Raw genomic sequence first — 17,702 nt, forward strand, 5'->3', positions numbered from 1 at the left:
GGTGGTCGAAAAGACAGGCGGTGTGGATGCTTGTCAGAGAGGGCGTGGGGTGGGAGAAGTGGAGGGGGGCAGACGGACAGCAAAGTGGGAGGAAGGTGATTTTAAATGCAGTACTACTAAAAAATAGACAATATATAGGACAGAAATTTCAATGATTTGCAGCTATTGCCCTTCCAAATTGTACAACAGTACAAAACTGTAAATAAGTCAATAACTGAATTATTCCAAAGTTAATCTGAATAAACAACTCTCAAACAACTTTGAAAATATCATTTTTAAAAAGGTTTGAGATAATAATTAAGGATTTTTTAAAAAATGAATATAAGACTCTAGGCTGACTCTAAAGTTTTTAAGTCTCTAGGATAGGGGAAAAAATTTATACAACAATGCAATTCTGAATACCTTTTCTGGGTATGATTTTAGATGTCTTTAACCTTTGTTAAATGAATGTATCATGTCAAAGGAATTTTCCCAACTTTGTTTCCATACATAACATTTTCCTAAACGCATTATCAAATAATGAGTCAAAAAAGGAATTTTGCTAGGAATTAAAAACAAGATAACCAAATTTCAGTAAAATTCCTACAAATTACATTATCTTATACTCCATTTTCTTAAATTTAGCAACAATTCTTTAACAGGCTACTTTTAATCCAGCTGAAAAACTTGTCTAAATTCCTGTTCACCAGTTATTTAAAAAAAAATCAAAAGATTTGGGATCATGGCTAAATGGAAATCCTAGAAGGGTGAGGGAGCATCCTAAAAGATTAAGTGGATGGGAACAGAAAAGCTGAAGCTGGCAGTCACTTTCCTCTTTGTTCCACTGAATTGGAACAAGGAAAGCATTCCATATTTCCCCATAACCCTCCTAAATCAGCCTTAAAATAAGCTACATTATATACTGGTCTTAAACGGTCTGTGATTCATTAGAATTAATGTGCTATCACCACTTTTCTTACACAGTTTAAAATAATACAATATACTGTATTCTTAGTCTAATGCCTCATTAAAGTATGAAAGTAAACCTCAAGTCCTTGAAGGTTGTGATAGGAAAGCACAAACTCTCTGGCAGGTCCCGGCAAATCTTCCAGTATAGGCCTCATGTCAGATTTTAGCTGTATCATCTAGGATAGCCTAGATTAGTCCATAAACGTTCACCATTAAATTGGCAAAAAGGTGATTAGTTTTTTGGCCATGGAACAGTAGCCCTCTGAAAAATCACTTACTAAGTAACAGTAGTTGGTAACTGTGTGTGAGAGGTGTTGGGAGGGCAGAGGGAGGCTTCTGTGTGAAAGGGATACCAACAAAAATCACAGATCACAATAAGCACAATGAAATAAAGCAAATTGTATTGTTTTAACTGGCTTGTCTAATTAAAGCCCTTGTGTTAAGGAGAGCATTTCGAAATCAATTCTAACATGGCCAAGATAATGTCACTTTTATGCTACGGTCTAAAACTATATTTCTAGAGTTTGTGATCTGAGAACCAAGTCAACTGTCCTACAAACCACAAGCTCACAGAATTTAGAACTGGAAAGGAATTTAAACCATCTAGTCCAAGTGCTTTATTTCACAGATTAGGAAATCAAGGACCAGAGATTAGCTAAAGTACACAAGGTTGCAAGCAGTGGGTGGCAGAGTTGTTTGAATACAGCTATTCTGACTCAAATCCTGTGATATTTCCCATATCATATTATCAGAGCAGGGTATGAGTGTTTAGAGAAATGTATCAATACAAAGACACTGCCAGAACAAGAACAATTCAAACTGTACACTGAATTGATGAAAGACCAGCAATAAGATACTGATATGTTAAAGATGGTACATTAATGTAATGTAAACTAGATTTAGAGCACAAAAAATGGAAGCAAGGGCTTGTCAACAGAGGACAAATACAAAAGCATGACACGCTCCTGTGAAAGTCGTTGTATTAAGACTCAGGATGAATTAAGGCTGTCAGGTAAAGCTAAAGGTAACAAATGTTACTAACTGTAATGAGGAAAAGACAAGGACTAAAGAAGAGATATGACCACTGTTCTAGACAGATGGAACTATGTACTTCATGACAAAGAGAAGGCAGAGCTGTCCGACTCTCAATTTGCCTATTTTTGCTGCTGAGAAGAATGAACTATGGACTAGAAAGAATAAAAAAAAATGATAATTAGAAATTGAAACCTAAGATGGGTAAATAGTAATAAGAACTAAGTGGCTCAGAAGGAGTGTATGTATAAATCAGCATGACCAGGGCCAGTTAAGATAGGGTATTGAAAGAACTGAAAGGTGTGATTGCTGAGTCACTGAAAATGCCTTCTGAAAAATCATGGAAAACAAGAAAGGTATTATAGGATAGGAAAAAGGCAAATATTCTAATTTTCAAAAAAGAGAATAGATTGGCACATAAAAACTACAGGCCAGTGACTTTGATCAAAATTCTAGAACATATTAGAGATGGTTAGTTAGTGAAGGACTAGAAAGGAACTGGTGATCACAAGTAAGAATGGATTTATTAAGAACAGGTCATACATATTACATGTATCAATGTTAAATATATCAAATGTGGTCATTTTGTGAGTTGGTTTTTAAAAATTTGTTTCAAGACAGTTTACCTGATTAAGCAAGAGAGATTAGCTATAATTAGAAGGATTCAGAACTAGCTGAAGAGTTACATCCAAAGAATGGTTATTATGGGTTTGGTATCAAATAGAAAGAAAGCTTATAGTTCTGTTTCACACTGTATCAATGACCTGGATCTTTATTCAATCAATACTTCTATGGAATGTTTATTAAATTTGAAGATGATACAAAGTTTGAAGAAATAGCTAACACATTAGATGATGGCAAGGATTCAAAGATTCTGACAGGTTAAAACACTGAGGTTCAAATTTAAATTCAAACATATGAAGGGATGATACCTAAAAAAATAAAATTAAGGGGTGAAAGAAGACTGTACTGGGAGAAAAGGAAAAGGAGAGGTAGAAAGAAGCAAATTATCTCACATAAAAGAGGCAAGAAAAGGTTTTGTAAAAACCTTGAAAATTCTTGAAGAGAAGATTTGAATTTGAAGAGAATTGAAGAGAAGAAAGGGGAGATGAGGAGAAGTGAGTAAACCTCATTCTCATCAGAACTAGCTCGTAAAAGGGAATAATACACACGTACAACTGGATATTTCCCCACAAGAAAGTAGAGGGAAAGAGGATAAGAGAAGGAAGGGCAGATTAGAGGAGGGGGTGGTCAGAAGCAGAACACTTTTGAGGAAGGGCAGGGTGAAAGGATAGAGAGAATACAATAAACAGGGTGGGGGAGAATAGGATGGAAGGAAATACAGTTAGCAATAGTAACTGGGGAAAAAATTCTGAAGCAAGTTTCTCTGATAAAGGCGTCATTTCTCAAACATACAGAGAAATGAGTCAAATTTATAATAAGAGCTGTTCTCCAATTGATGAATGATCAAAAGATATGAACAATTTTCAGAAGAAGTAATCAAAGCTATCTATAGCCAAAAAAAAAATGCTCTAACTCACTATTGATTGGAGAAATGCAAATCAAAACCATTCCGAGGTACTATCTCATACCTATTAGACTGGCTAATAGGAAAGAAAAGAAAAAAGACAAAAGTTGGAAGGGATGTGGGAAAAACGAGGCATTAATGCACTGTTGGAGTTGTGAATTGATTCAACCCATTTTGTAGAGCAATTTGGAACTATGTCCAAAGGGTTATAAAACCAAGCACACCCTTTGACCTAGCAACACCACTACTAGGTCTGTATCCTAAAAGATATAAAAAACAAATAGGAACGATACGTACAAAAATATTTGTAGCAGCTCTTTTCTGGTGGCAAAGATTTGGAAATTGAGGGAATGCCCATCATTTGGTGAATGAACAAACTGTGGTGTATGATTGTATTGTGATGGAATATTGTTGTGTTATAAGAAATGAGGAGGAAGCATTCAGAAAAACTTGACTTACATAAGCTAATGCAATATGACATGTAGTGTACAAAATAATAGCAATATTGTAAGATGATCAGTTGTGTATGACTCAGCTATTCCCAGCAATACAATGATCCAAGAAAACATTGAAGGACTTATGATGAAAAATGCTATCTAACCCCAGTGAAAAAACTGATGGTGTCTGAATACAGAGTGAAGCATATTTTCTTGGTTTTTTCTTGCCTTATTTTTCTTGAGGATTTTTTTGGGGGCTACGTGGGAGGTGGGTGTTCCTATAGTTTCTTTCACAACATGACTTGATAGAAATGTTTTGCGTGAGTATATATGTATGATCTACATACACCAACTTGCTTGCCTTCTCAATGAGGGAGTTGGCAGGGGAGGAAGAGAGAGAATTTGGAACTCAAAATTTTAAAAATGAACGTTAAAAATTGTTTTTACATGTAATTGGGGAAAACCAAAAATACTAAACAAACAAAAAATCAATTCAAATATAAGGGAGAGAGGAGGCATCTAGACAACAGTTTGAAAAAGATCTGAGTGCTACATAAAACTGCAAGCTCCATGAGTCAACAGTGTTTTGTAGCAAAAATAAATAAATGACAGTGAATCATTATTAGTATATCCACCACTATGTTTTAAACGAGCAAGGTCATGTAGGTGCTTTTCTAGAACCAGTAGTGGATTTTCACTGATTGAAACACATCCTCTCACGTGGTAAAGAACCAGAAACTAAGAGGGTGACCATCAAATTGGGAATGATGGAATGAATGTATTATGCTACACGAATGCAATGAAATACTACTGTGCCACTTTCACTAGGAGCAGAAGGTGCAAAGAGACATATTTTGGCTCAGTGTAAGAAACTGATGAAAGGGATAATTTCAGAGAAAACCTGGGAAGATTTGCATGAACTTATGTCAAGTGAGCAGATGCAAAGCAATTCATATAATAATAACATTTTAAAGATAGAGTGTGAAGAACTTAAAAATTCTGATCAATGCAATAATCCAACTAGATGATAAGACATGCTACCCACCTCCTGACTGAGAGACAACAGACTCAAGCTGCAGTTCAATACATATTGCTTGGACAATGAATTGGGTTCTACTTGAATATGTATATTTATTACAAGGGTAATATTGTTCCCTTTTTTTAATAGGTGGGGGACGCTGGGGAGGATAAAAACAAATTACTATTAATTTAAAAAATAAAATTTAGGGGCGGCCAGATAGCACAGCGAGTAAGAGCTCCAGCCCCAGTGTCGGGATGACCTGGGGATCAAATCCGGGCTCAGACTCTTAGCACCCACCCAGAAACACCTGGCCGTGTAACCTTGAGCAAGTTACTTAACCCCGATTGCTTCAAAAAATAAAAATAAAATTTAATTTCAAGAGAAAAAGAAAGAAATGAATGAATGAAAGGTAATAAAAGACTTAAGCTACACTGAGAAGAATGGTACCCAGGTATAAGGAAGTTATGGTTCCACTGTGCTTTTCTCCCTTATCACACCACATCAGAAGTACTGCGTTCAGTTCTAGATACCATATTTTAGGAAGAACATTAATAAAATCCAGAGGAAAGCAAACAGTAATGTGAAGGATACTGAGTTACTGCTATATGAATGGTAGAAAAAACAAGAGATGATTAGCCTGGAGGGGAGAAGACATGAGTGAGAAGACATGATAGGTCTCTTCAAGGAGAAGGAAGAGAAGGCTCTTCTTGGACCTAGATGGCAAAACAAGAAGCAACAGATAAAAACTGTAAAGAAGTAACTTTAGAGATAAAGTTAAAGAAAGCTGCCATAACATTTAGAGAATGGGATGCCTCAGGAGGCAGCAGATTTCCTCTCCCTGGAACTTTTAAAAGCAAAAGCTAATTAACAATTTGTAAGGTATACTATAAAGGGGATTCTCGGTTCAGGTCAGGGTTAGGTTGGCCTTTGAGATCCCTCTTACTATATTGTGATTCACATCAGCATAATTTATATGTCTACAGAATGTTTATACTGATGGAACCCATAAATCTAGGTCAAGGGGAATCTGCAATAACTGAAGGTTCAATGTAGGAATATGAAAATTTGGGATAAAAAGGAGGAAATTATACCATTTTTAATTTCCCAAGAATTACTTCACATAATACATTCTGATACACATAAAATTTCACTTTTAATATTCTCTCTCATAGAATCCCTACCTTTTTAAATCACATGAATAATATGGAACATAAAAAATGCCAGCATAGAAGAATTCTTGTTTAATGGAAATGACAACTTTTAACTCATTTACACAGCAATTTCCCTTTTTATTTTAAAGATTAACATTCAGACAAGTTTCTACCTGCAAAAACAGCATAAAATGTTTATCAGGTACTCTTGAAGCCTACCTAGTATTTTGTTGGATTTCTAAAAAATAAAATTGTTCCTAGTTTGCTTTCCTTCAAACATTTGGCTTTGGGGTGGCCTAGGTGGCGCAGTGAATAGAGCACCAGCCCTGGAGTCAGGAGGACCTAAATTCAAATCTGACCTCAGACACTTAACTAGCTGTGTGACCTTGAGCAAGTCACTTAAACCCAAATACCCTCCAAAAAGCAAAAAAACCCAAAACCCAAACCATTTGGCTTTTAAAATTCTGAACATTTTAAAAGTCACTTTTCCAAAATGAAATTTTAAAAAGTTTTTTTTAATCCAACTACCAGTTAACACCCAATAATAATAGCTAGTGATTGAAGGTTTGCAAAGCATATCACACACATCTCTCTTCTAATATTTTCAAGGACTTTACATTTTATAGATAAGGAAACAGACAAACAGGTTAAGTGACTTGCCCAAGATCTTCAACAAACACCTATAACACCCAAGACCTTGGGGCTACAGAGACAAAAATTAAAAAATTTTTTGCCTTCAAGGATCTTACAATTTTAACATGGGATAGAAATCATTAATATTTTAAACAAAAAGACATTCTCAAAGACACATAAAATTGCAAAAGGTATTTTACTGGCATTTCTTCTATGTACTTACTTAGGCCTTTGTAAGACATAGGTTAAAAGGAATGTTCGCAGTGACTCGATGCTACCTTTTTCTAAAAGAATCCATTCTCGAACAACTGCTTCCATTATCGCTGTGGCAGCTTGAAAAAGGACATAGTCCACTTTACTTGTTTCTGTTAGGAAAATAGAAAAAATTTCTTCAGACACTTGTTATGAACTTCCACAACGTGCGTTTCTTAATTTGAAAACAGAACTTTTCAGACAAGGAATAAAATTATTACCTGTTTCTTTTTTTTTTTTCCCGTGACCTTGCTCTAGCACCACAAAGAGGTTAGTTCCTCTCAGAAGACACCTCAGGCAGGTGGCAGCTAATCACGATCACAATTTTCACAAACTTTCCTCACCTCTCTTCAACTGTTACTTCCAAAGCATGAAGAACTAAAAAATAACACAGCTTTAAAAAAAAATAAAAATAAAAAATAAAGCAATCAGAAATTTTCCTAAGATATTCTCACCAGGTATAAATGGTATACTGCATTTGAAGATATTTAAACAACAACAACAAAAACAACAACCAGATTTTGAGTATTCCCATTCATGATGAGCCATGTTGTTAAAAGATCTATGCTTAGAAAATGATACAGCTTTTCTTTCAGCAAGATGACCCATCTCTAACAGGAAACTCAAAAAAGTACAAAATTAAGTTTAGGTTATTTTTACCAGAAAATAAAAACAAAATTCATTCTTTACACAAGGTGAGAAGCTCTTGCAAATTTTCTGATTGCTCTACTGATCAAACTGAGTAAAAATCCCCATCCTACACTTTGAAGGAATTCAACCTTATCTACCAAGTTATGGTATCTGAACTAAGAATTGGATCACAGGAAAAAAAAATGAAGTGTCAGCAGGCATCAGATTCTCTGTGATCCAGGTACCAAATAGCTGATAAATAATCGCTTTCAAATGTCATTTCAAAAACGAAGAAACAGTCCCAAGTCAAGAAATGTGCAGAAATCTGAGACTGAATATAATTGCCACGTAAACCATATAGCCAGATTCCAGATAACTTGCCAAGACATTTGAACAGTAGTGTCTTTAAACAACTAAAAACAAACTGTTGCATAAAACTGGTAAAGAATGTGTCAAAGTATCTTGAAGATACACACAAGCAAATGGAAGGCTATTATCAATGATTTTCTCCTCATTGTTACTAAAATCTTACAAATGGTCTTGGCAGAGAGAAGATATGGAAATCTGGGAAGGTTAACCATTAATAAACAACTGACTATCTCTTAAGTCTCCTACACTGGATACCGTGAAGCTACATGTAGAAAAAAATAGAAATTCTGGTCTTATTTTTAAAAGTTTGACTTATTAAATTGTAGCCTTAGCGTAAATTCTAATCCTGATGTTAATCACAATTCATAAATCCCTGAATACTCTCAAAGGAAAAAGAGACAGTTCTTAGAAATTAATATAGGACTCTGGTAAAGATCTGATAGAAGAAGTAAAGGCTCAATGCACCGTGGATTGAAGGCAGTTAAAAGCCAAATATTATCTACTGCATTTAAGGAGAAATATGGAACTTCCTCATAAACATAACTCAAAAAATTTCTAACTGCCAATCACTCACAATAAGACAACACACTTATTTCCTCTACCACGACATAGCCATCATAACCAAAGAAATGTTAACTTCTGCCACTGGAGTGAACAAAAGAAACACTATCTCCTCAGTTAATACTGATCCTCTTCCAAAAAAAAAAAAAAACTGCAATGTGAGAGTAGGACCCAAATAAATATCTGGATTGTCATGAAGTATAAAATGCTCTATTTAGCCTCTAAATAGTTTTATCAACTGGCATTTTAAATGCCTAATAAATCAATAGGCTTTTCCCTTATTACTTAATAGGCCTATAGGTGGCATACCTAAGCCACGAAGCACAACTATTACCATTCATATTCCTTGAACACACTATATCCGATGATATGAAGATTTCCAAACTCCTGGACCCACAGAATTATGACCTCCCACTATGTATATAAAAAAACCAAATCCTAAATTTTTAACAAAATCAATTCTGCTTGGACGACTTTCCAAAGTACTGTTAAGACAAACTTTTACGATATATCTTTTACACAGAAGATAAATTTCCAAGAGATCCTATCCAAAAATCTATTAATAAAAATAAGTAATGTACCTATGACTATACAACCAATAATTCTGGCAACTAGTATAAGGCTACTTTTGACCTTTTTAGTCTTCAGAGAATTCTGAGCTAGCTACTTGGGAAAAAAAAAAAAGCTTATCCATTTACCATGCTGTATTCACATCTGCCTAGCAATACAGACTTTTTGGTAAAAGCAATTGTTTTCAAGTCATTTTAAGGGATTATATTTACTTCTGACCAAAATAAAATCATGTCTTTTAAAGAACCCTATAAACCAAATTTGTCTTTCTAATTTTTCTGAAAGTGTACACAGTCATAAGGAGTGTAACACTAAATGAAAATTATTCATTCTCCCTAAATAAAGGGGCAAGTTTTCAGTTCAAAAGAAGAGCTTCAAAAGATTGGCACTTTAGCCAATAAATTGTTCTTCCATTCCTCAAACCCTCTCCACATGATAATGAATAATTTAGTAAGTAGAACAGTAAAGAACCCTTCAGAATTTATATTTGAGATTTCCAAACAAACTTTAATAGCTTAAAATTACATAAGACTTTTGGGACAATTTGTATATCTGACTTGACCAAAAGCAAATAAATAATCTTAGGTAAAAAGTGATTCGTTGGGGTGGCTAGGTGGCACAGTGAATAGAGCACCAGCCCTGGAGTCAGGAGGACCTAAGTTCAAATCTGGCCTCAGACACTTAACACTTAACTAGCCGTGTGACCCTGAGCAAGTCACTTAACCCCAAATGCCCTCCAAAAAGCAAAATGAAGCTATTCATTAAAAGAATTTCACCAATAAAGTGCCAATTCTCATTGCTGACAGTATTAAGAAAATATTTTCCAAAATTCTGAAACCCAAGCTTTTATCATTATAATTGCTTTTTTTTTTTGCTACTTCAAGGTAAAAAAGAAATAATGTTCCCTAGAATATGAACATAGGATTGCTACAAAACTAGCAGCTAGAGAAAAATAAATCCTTTTGCCCATCTGAATATTTCCTAACAATAAGAATAACAGTCATGGGGTTTTCTGAGAACACTTTAGCACTACTTAGTCAAAAGGCACTAAAGTATCATGAAATTGAGTGATTATGTCTGAAGATTCTTTCCTACCAAAATAAAAGAGGAAAGAAAACAAATATAAACATAAGAGCTAGAGAAAGAAATGAAGAAAAATGGGAAACACGCAAAATTTAAGCTGAAACCAAGAAGGAAGTAATTCAAGTCATACAAGATGGAAGGGCAAGTTTTTTTCCTCCTTTAAAGTTTTAGAATAAAATCCCTAACCTAAGTGATGCCGACAAAATGACGTTAATTTCCTAAGTAAGAATGTGAAAGTTCTGGCCTGTGATTGACTGCCACCTGAATGAGAAGTCTTCTTAGAGGAATTACCCTTCTTTGCTGGTGGCAACTGAGTAAAAGACAGTCTGTGGTGTTTAGATGTAAACATGAATGTAACAGAAAGATCTACAGTATATTAATGATGTTATTGGTAATACATGCACTCAAAAGTAACATCTGCAACTTTAACATCCCAAATTCAAGATGATTCCAAAGCACAGTTGGAACACTACCCCTTCAAAAATGTATCCCATGTCAAAAATACATTCTTAAATAAACTCAAATAACAACAAAGTTAATACTACTTCATTAAGGTGAAACTTGGATACACTGGAAATTTTTCTATTTACCATCTAGAATAAACTAGTAATCACCTGAATTGCTAATTTAAGCCACAGGAAAGTCCAGCTGTGTACATCCAGGAAAAAAGACACGAATAAAATAACTAGTTCTCAAAACGAATGTAGATGGACCCTAGATTCATTATTTTTAATCACAATGATTTTCTGAAATCTAACTGATAACTTACTGCATGGCACTAGGTGGAAAGGGAAGTAGAATTCTTTTAAATTTGCTTACCTTGAGGTTTTGTTTCTTTTAAATTTTCTCTAGGTATATTAGAAATGGGAAATATACTTGTGTCAGAGCCAGTTTGTCTTATCAGATCTATACCATTCCTGGGTACAAAACTACCCATTCAAAAAATATAAAAATTTCATCTTAGTTGTTAAAAACTGGCTTGTAAGCAAAAGGACCTGTCTACTTAGGTGTGAGTTAATTGACCTACCCTTACCACTTTTGGTACTAAAAATACAGACCATGCAAAAGTGTTTTTTTTCTTTTAAAAGAAATTGAGATCTCAAAATAGAGAAGGTAGTCAGTCGAATGATTACACAACTATTTATATAAAGAAATAAGTGTATCTAGCATATAACCCTTACAGTATAATGGAAGAACAAAATGAGTTTTCTAGTTAATATATAAAACTAAGTGCACAGGAATAAAAATCAGCAGTCCATACTAAAATTTACTTCCTATGTGACTTAATCAACAAGTATTATGAACCTCAAATAAAACTGTGAACTGTCAAATAAAAGGAGGCTAACTGACCAAAAGCAAAGTCAATGTAAAAATAAAGAGGGAACAGATAGCTTCACTGTAGCTCTTAGTGGTAAACACCATCAATGAAAAAGGCAATTTTATAATTCTGAGATTAAATATATGACTTTCAATACAAATGTTGTATTAATATATTTTCTTTAAGAGAAAATTCCATAGAGATCTTAAAAATAAATTGTCTTTTAAAAAAAAAGGTGATTTTTATTTTTAAAATAATCATTCCAAAATATGAACATATGTTTCTGTCTCACATATCTACTCATTCATTTTGGGATCACATTTTAAAAGTGGGCTGGACACAACGCAGAATTTTTCCTTTGAGAGTTTTTTCCCTACACCTTGGGGTCAGTGATTCCATCCACGTGGGAAGCCAATTACAGGTGAAAAAACACCCCATACTCAGGCAGATCCAGGCAACAATTCTGCAATTTACAGTATTTAAAGAGTTGCCTGGGATGCAGAGAACTTAAATGATTTAGTATGAGAAATCACAGAGTTAAGAGTTGGAAGGGACTCATGGGCTCAGGGTCACAGGGCCAGCATGTGTCCAAGAAGGGACTTGAAAACCCATGTCATCCTGACTCCAAGATCCACAATATGGGGCTGCCTGTCACTTTTCCTTTGAGAGTTGATATGATATATTTGAAAAGAATTGAATAACTGAGATGATGACTATATCGATGTTGTTAAAAAGTAAACTCAAATTCTCATGTTCTGGTTTTTAAAAATAGGTCTTCCACTTTAAAGTGTATTTTAAACAGATAAAATTAATAATTGAAAGTAACAAAAGTTTTCTTTTTTTGGCCTGAGGAATATCTTATAAAATTCACTTTAGTATAATGAATGTAAAAGCTCTAGTATTTCAAATAAATATCTCTTTAAATTAAGCTGTCTGTACAGCAATAATCTGAAAGATTTTAGCAATTTAAATTATACTAATAAGATTATGCAAGAAAAATGAAAAAATTAACACTTACCCAGGATATGCTTGCAAACTGCAAAAGGTGATTTTGATTTCCTAAATGACAAGAATATATGTTCTGCATGCTGGCGTTGTTCATTATTGACCATAGAAGGTGGTGCCTTAATTTAAAACAAAAGACAAAAAAAAAACCTTAGATATGTCTAATTTTTAAGTGTGTAGCTATTGTTCCTTAGAATATTCCATGAATTACAATACTGCCTCAATTTCATATTATTAAAGAAAAGTTTCATAACAATGGCAAAAAAAAAGCTACTAATGTTCAATTGAGTATCACTGGCATTTTCTACCATCATCAACTACAAAGGCAACAAATTACTTTAGCTGGAAAATGGGTTTTTATTCCATTATTATAGGATGAATTTTCAACCTAAGAATAACAAGTAACTTTCAAGAACATGAATATTAATTTAATGTAACAAATTTTTAGACAAAAAAAAATAATTTATCAGACAATTCTAACAACAGATACTTCTGGGTCTTTTTTTTTTTGCTTTTTGGAGAGGTGAGGGCAGAACAATTGGGGTTAAATGACTTGCCCAAGGTCACACAGCTGGTAAGTGTTAAGCATCTGAGGCCACATTTGAACTTAGGTCCTCCTGACTACAATGCTCTATTCAATTCGCCATCTAGCTGCCCCTACAACAGATACTTCTAAGACCATCAAATTAAGCAACCATGGAATAACATTAGGGATACAATTAAATGTTGGCATTTACTGAATTTACTTACACAGGTTAAGGAATTAATTAGTCAAAAATCCAAACTACCTTAATAAATTCACCTTTTCTAAAATACATTTGCTCAATTTGCCTCAAAAAATTTATCTAAGACTAAATTCTTAAGAGCATCTCCTTGATACATTTATTCCCCAATATGTTTTAATTAGGCTTTGACCAAATGTGAAAATTAATGAAGAAAAAAACTGGTGACTCTAGTTAAGCCCCATCAAATGAAACAATAGAAATTCTTCAAAAGGGGAAAAAAATGAGGGGGAACAATGAAACTTTCATTACTCTAACAGGAACGTTAAGGAGGAAAATAATTTTAGTAGGCTCAAACCAGCTGAAGGATGAAAAAATACAGAACACATCCTTAAATTGAGACATATTATAAAACAAATGCAAAAAAATTTTTATAAACTAATATTCTTGAGGGAATAGATTACTTAATATCTACATACCCATCCATTCAATTCTAGTCAATGAAATAAAACACTCAATTTAACTTTTGGATATCTTAAGCTAAACATCAGACTAAAGCCAACTTCTGCTATAATTCACAGTGATAGAGCACCCTCTAGGGCTTCATCTTTTAAAATTCAAGTACCAAACAAAAGTAAAGGCAAGCTTTACCAGCAAAATACCATAGACATTTTCTATTTTTAAAAAAGTTCCCATGTAAACCCAATAAGCATATTTCACATATTATTTCTATGTTAGTGATTGTTCCCCCATTCACATGAAATAACAAAGAGAAAAACCTTTATCTTTACTTAATACACTGTATTTGGTATTAAATCAAATGAAGCTAGTGTGTGTCAACTCTAGATTGAGGATTAAGTAATTTCTACATTATCTACATTCTCTCTCAGCATCACCATCATAATAAAAACATGTCTAAACAAGGATACTGTGTGTGACAATGTGGTGTGTATTACTATACAGAACTATATAACAACCTACTCCCTCCTCTTCCTAGGAGCTAACAGTCTAAAATAGATAAAACAGTAATACTGTACTTATAACAAACGCAAGACATTAAAGCAATATTGCAAAGGATGTTAAAGAGTTTACATTAGTCTCTCAAAACTACCAGTAAGTCAAAACTAGATAAAAATTTCTCCTCCCTCTTTCCTTCAATTAGCAAAATCAAAAAAGAAAATCTATTATTCCTTGTTATTGCTATTCAGTTGTTTCAGTAGTGTCTCACTCTTAGTGACCCCACTATGGGTTTTTCTTGGTAAAGATATGGAGTAGCTTGCCACTTCCTTCTCCAGCTTATTTTACAGATAATGAGGTGAGGCAAACAGGGTTAAGAGATTTGACCATGGTCACACAGCTAAGTGTCTGACGCTGGATTTAAACTCATGAAGATGATTCTTCCTGATTCCAAGTCCAGAGTTCTATCCATTGTGCCACCTAGCTGCCCCTATCATTCTTTATAATTTGTATAAAAAGTCTAAAACTGCTAAAAATTTTAGAAATTCAACAAGGAAGTTATAATTTATATAAGCAGAAAACTATTAAGTCTGAAAAGCATTTAATGAGATTTAAGTCTAATTCAATAAATCAAAATATTCAAAAGGCAACCTACTCTAATGAAAGAATATTTTAAAGTAAAACAAATTACACTGATTACAAGTTACCAACTGCTCCTCATTGTACTAGAATCTTCAATCATAGATAAGGTGAATTCTCTAATGTCCACAAACACCTTTCTAACTCCCTAGAGGAAAATGTACTTTGCTTTCAACCTCAACAAACTTCTTTATTTCTTCTTTTGGCTTGCTGTGTATATACATGCAACCACGTTTATGGAGGAAAAATTCTTATATTTCCCACCTGGCTGCACTACTTTGGGACTTTTCTGACTTCTCCACTATGCCCTAGGAAGTTTATCACCACCCCAAAAGAGCAAATCACCCTTGGTACTCATACCTCATTACTGCCCTCTGGAGGGAAGAACCACGTACATCCCTATATTAATAGAAGGGGCTCAGCATAGACATGTCTGCATTTCACACCTGGATTTACTACTTTGGGACTTATGACTTCTCCAGTATGCCTCCTCTTGTCCTTCCTACTCCAGAGAACAAAGGATTGTAGAGGAGACTGATGGCTAATCTGGCCTCTTTTTTTCCTTACCTTCCCCAACTTCCTTTTATTCGAATGGGAGACTCTTAAGAACCTCCAGGAAAAGTAATGAAAAGCATGGCTTGAGAGTAGGGAGAGATGAGGAGAAAATTTAGAACCCCAAATATTGTGGAAATGAGTGTTGAAAACTAAAATAAATTTATTTTTTAAAATATGTCCAAGGGGACAGCTAGGTGGTGCAGTGAATAGAGCCCCTGGCCCTGGAGTCAGAAGTACCTGAGTCCAAATGCAGCCTCAGATACTTAACACAAAACAAGCCATGTGACCTTGGGCAAGTCACTTAACCCCAACTGCCCTACCTTCCCTTCTCCAAAAGGCAAAAAAAAAAAAAATTTAATGTCCACTCTTGCATAAGGGAGTTTCAGAAAAGAACTGGAAAGACTTGTATGATGCAGTACATAGAGTCCTGAACTTGACAGCAGGAGGATCAGAATTCATATCCTGCCTGTATGTAACCCTAGGTAGGTCGCTTAAGGTCTCTGTGCCTCAGGTACTTTTTTCTGTAAAACAGGAATAATAATAGCACCTACTTCACATGTTGTGAGGCTCAAATGAGATGGTATTTGTAAAACTGCTATTGTTATTATTAGAGTGAACTTAGTGGAATCAGGAGAATAATTTAACAAAATTGCAAAGACAAGAAATTGAAACACTTTAAGAACATGGTTAAGTATGCATAATTACACAAACATTTCAGTAGAAGGCTGATATGCTATAAAGGTTTCATTTCTCTTATCCAATGGGGAGGGAGACGCAGGAAGTAGGAAAAAAATACTTTTGTTCACTAAAACAATTAAATCCAACTGTTTTTAAAAAGAGGAAAATGAACCAGCATGAAACTGCCCTCTATTATATTCTATAGCCCCTAATTCTCTGAAGTTTGTCACATTATTTCAGTTGTACCAAATGAATTTGTACCATTTGTACCACATGAATTCTTCAGAAAACCAGATGTCTAAAGTAATTATTATTTTGAATAAAATAATGTGAAAGAAGAAAAACAACAGCAAGCTCCCAGGCCTACAAGACCTCATCTATCAGCGCACACATCTTAACTTCATGCAAAGTGTACAAATAGGTGCCAACTGGCAGCTTTGTCACCCACTACCCAGTTCTGGGTCCCAGATCAAAGGACTAAAGACAAGATCTGAACAGCTCTGGGGTAAGGAGCAAACGTCCTAAGGCAACATAGGCTAGTACCAAACAGGCTAGAGAAGCAAGCTGAGAAAAAGAGCAGCACTGTGGCTCTGACTCCAGCAAAGGAATTCTAGATAAAAAGGAGGCTACAATTCTATCAATCTGAACCAGCTGAGTTTCCCAGCTGCCTGCTGGTGTTGAGTTTAGCAGCAGGTGACTGTTGCTCAGATCCAAACCAATATCAGACACTGGCAAAGGAACAGATTAGATGGAAATGACTTTGACTGCATCAGGCCACCCTGGTAGCACTGAAAGTTTGCAGATATCAGGTCTGCCTGAGCTGTGCCTGAGATCCTGGAATATTAGGATACTTAATTCCCTAAGAAAACAGCAAGCAGGGATCAACCTAAACCTTCCAGAAGTATGCAGAGCTCAGCCCTAACAAAGGCTGAAGTCAGGAATGGTTCAAATTACGAAAAAAAAAAAAAAAAAAAGAATCACACCATAAAAAATTATTACAGTTGGGGTGGCTAGGTGGTGCAGGGAATAGAGCACTGGCCCTGGAGTAAAGAGGACCTGAGTTCAAATGAGACCTCAGACACTTAACACTTACTAGCCATGTGACTTTGGGCAAGTCACTTAACCCTAACTGCCCTGCCTCCCCACCTCCAAAAAGAAAAAAAATTTATTATGGTGAGAGGGATGTACCTGAATGATGGGAGATGAGGAAGAGAAGAGGGAGTTCATGGTGAATGGCCTCAATTTTCTTCTGTAAAATAAATGGCAAGGTTCTCCTCTAAAAGGGGATGTGGGGAGGGAGATGGGAGACTTGAGGAAAGATGAAAAGGTTGGAAGAGCCTCTGTAGAGAATGGGATAGTGAGATAAGGGAGGTATAGTAGGACTGCCTAGCAGCATTGAGGGCCCAGGTGAAATCATGATTTGTAGTGGACCTAGTCAGAATGGTTGAGTGATTTTCTCCATCTTCAGAAGCGAAGACAACAAAATAATGGGAATGACCCAAGGCTGAGGCTTGGCTGGCAGTGTTCAATGAGATGATAAGGGGGCCAGAGATTCAAGAGAGTACAGTGTAGAGTTGAATTGGTTCACCGTGGGATTAAGATGGGGAAAAGAT

General features: G+C 35.0%; 1 protein-coding gene across 7 annotated transcripts in view; it reads right to left on the reverse strand.

Moving 5' to 3' along the window:
• Nucleotides 1–17,702, reverse strand: part of XPO4 (exportin 4) — a 212,280-nt gene that overhangs the window by 87,573 nt on the left and 107,005 nt on the right. For 3 of the 7 annotated variants that reach the window (XM_069080301.1, XM_069080300.1, XM_069080302.1), the window contains 2 exons: nucleotides 12,552–12,657; nucleotides 6,974–7,115 (listed from right to left, as the gene is read on the reverse strand). In XM_069080301.1, coding sequence (XP_068936402.1) covers nucleotides 6,974–7,115; nucleotides 12,552–12,657 — 248 coding nt within the window. Of the gene's footprint in view, nucleotides 1–6,973; nucleotides 7,116–7,223; nucleotides 7,397–12,551; nucleotides 12,658–17,702 lie in introns of all 7 variants that reach the window. The other 4 variants (XM_069080304.1, XM_069080303.1, XM_069080305.1 and 1 more) reach the window with 2 other exon arrangements.

Source organism: Petaurus breviceps, unplaced genomic scaffold (assembly GCF_028583685.1).
Source record: "Petaurus breviceps papuanus isolate PSGF00001 unplaced genomic scaffold, PetGlider_PUasm1.0 91133, whole genome shotgun sequence".
Classification (NCBI taxonomy): Eukaryota; Metazoa; Chordata; class Mammalia; order Diprotodontia; family Petauridae; genus Petaurus; species Petaurus breviceps.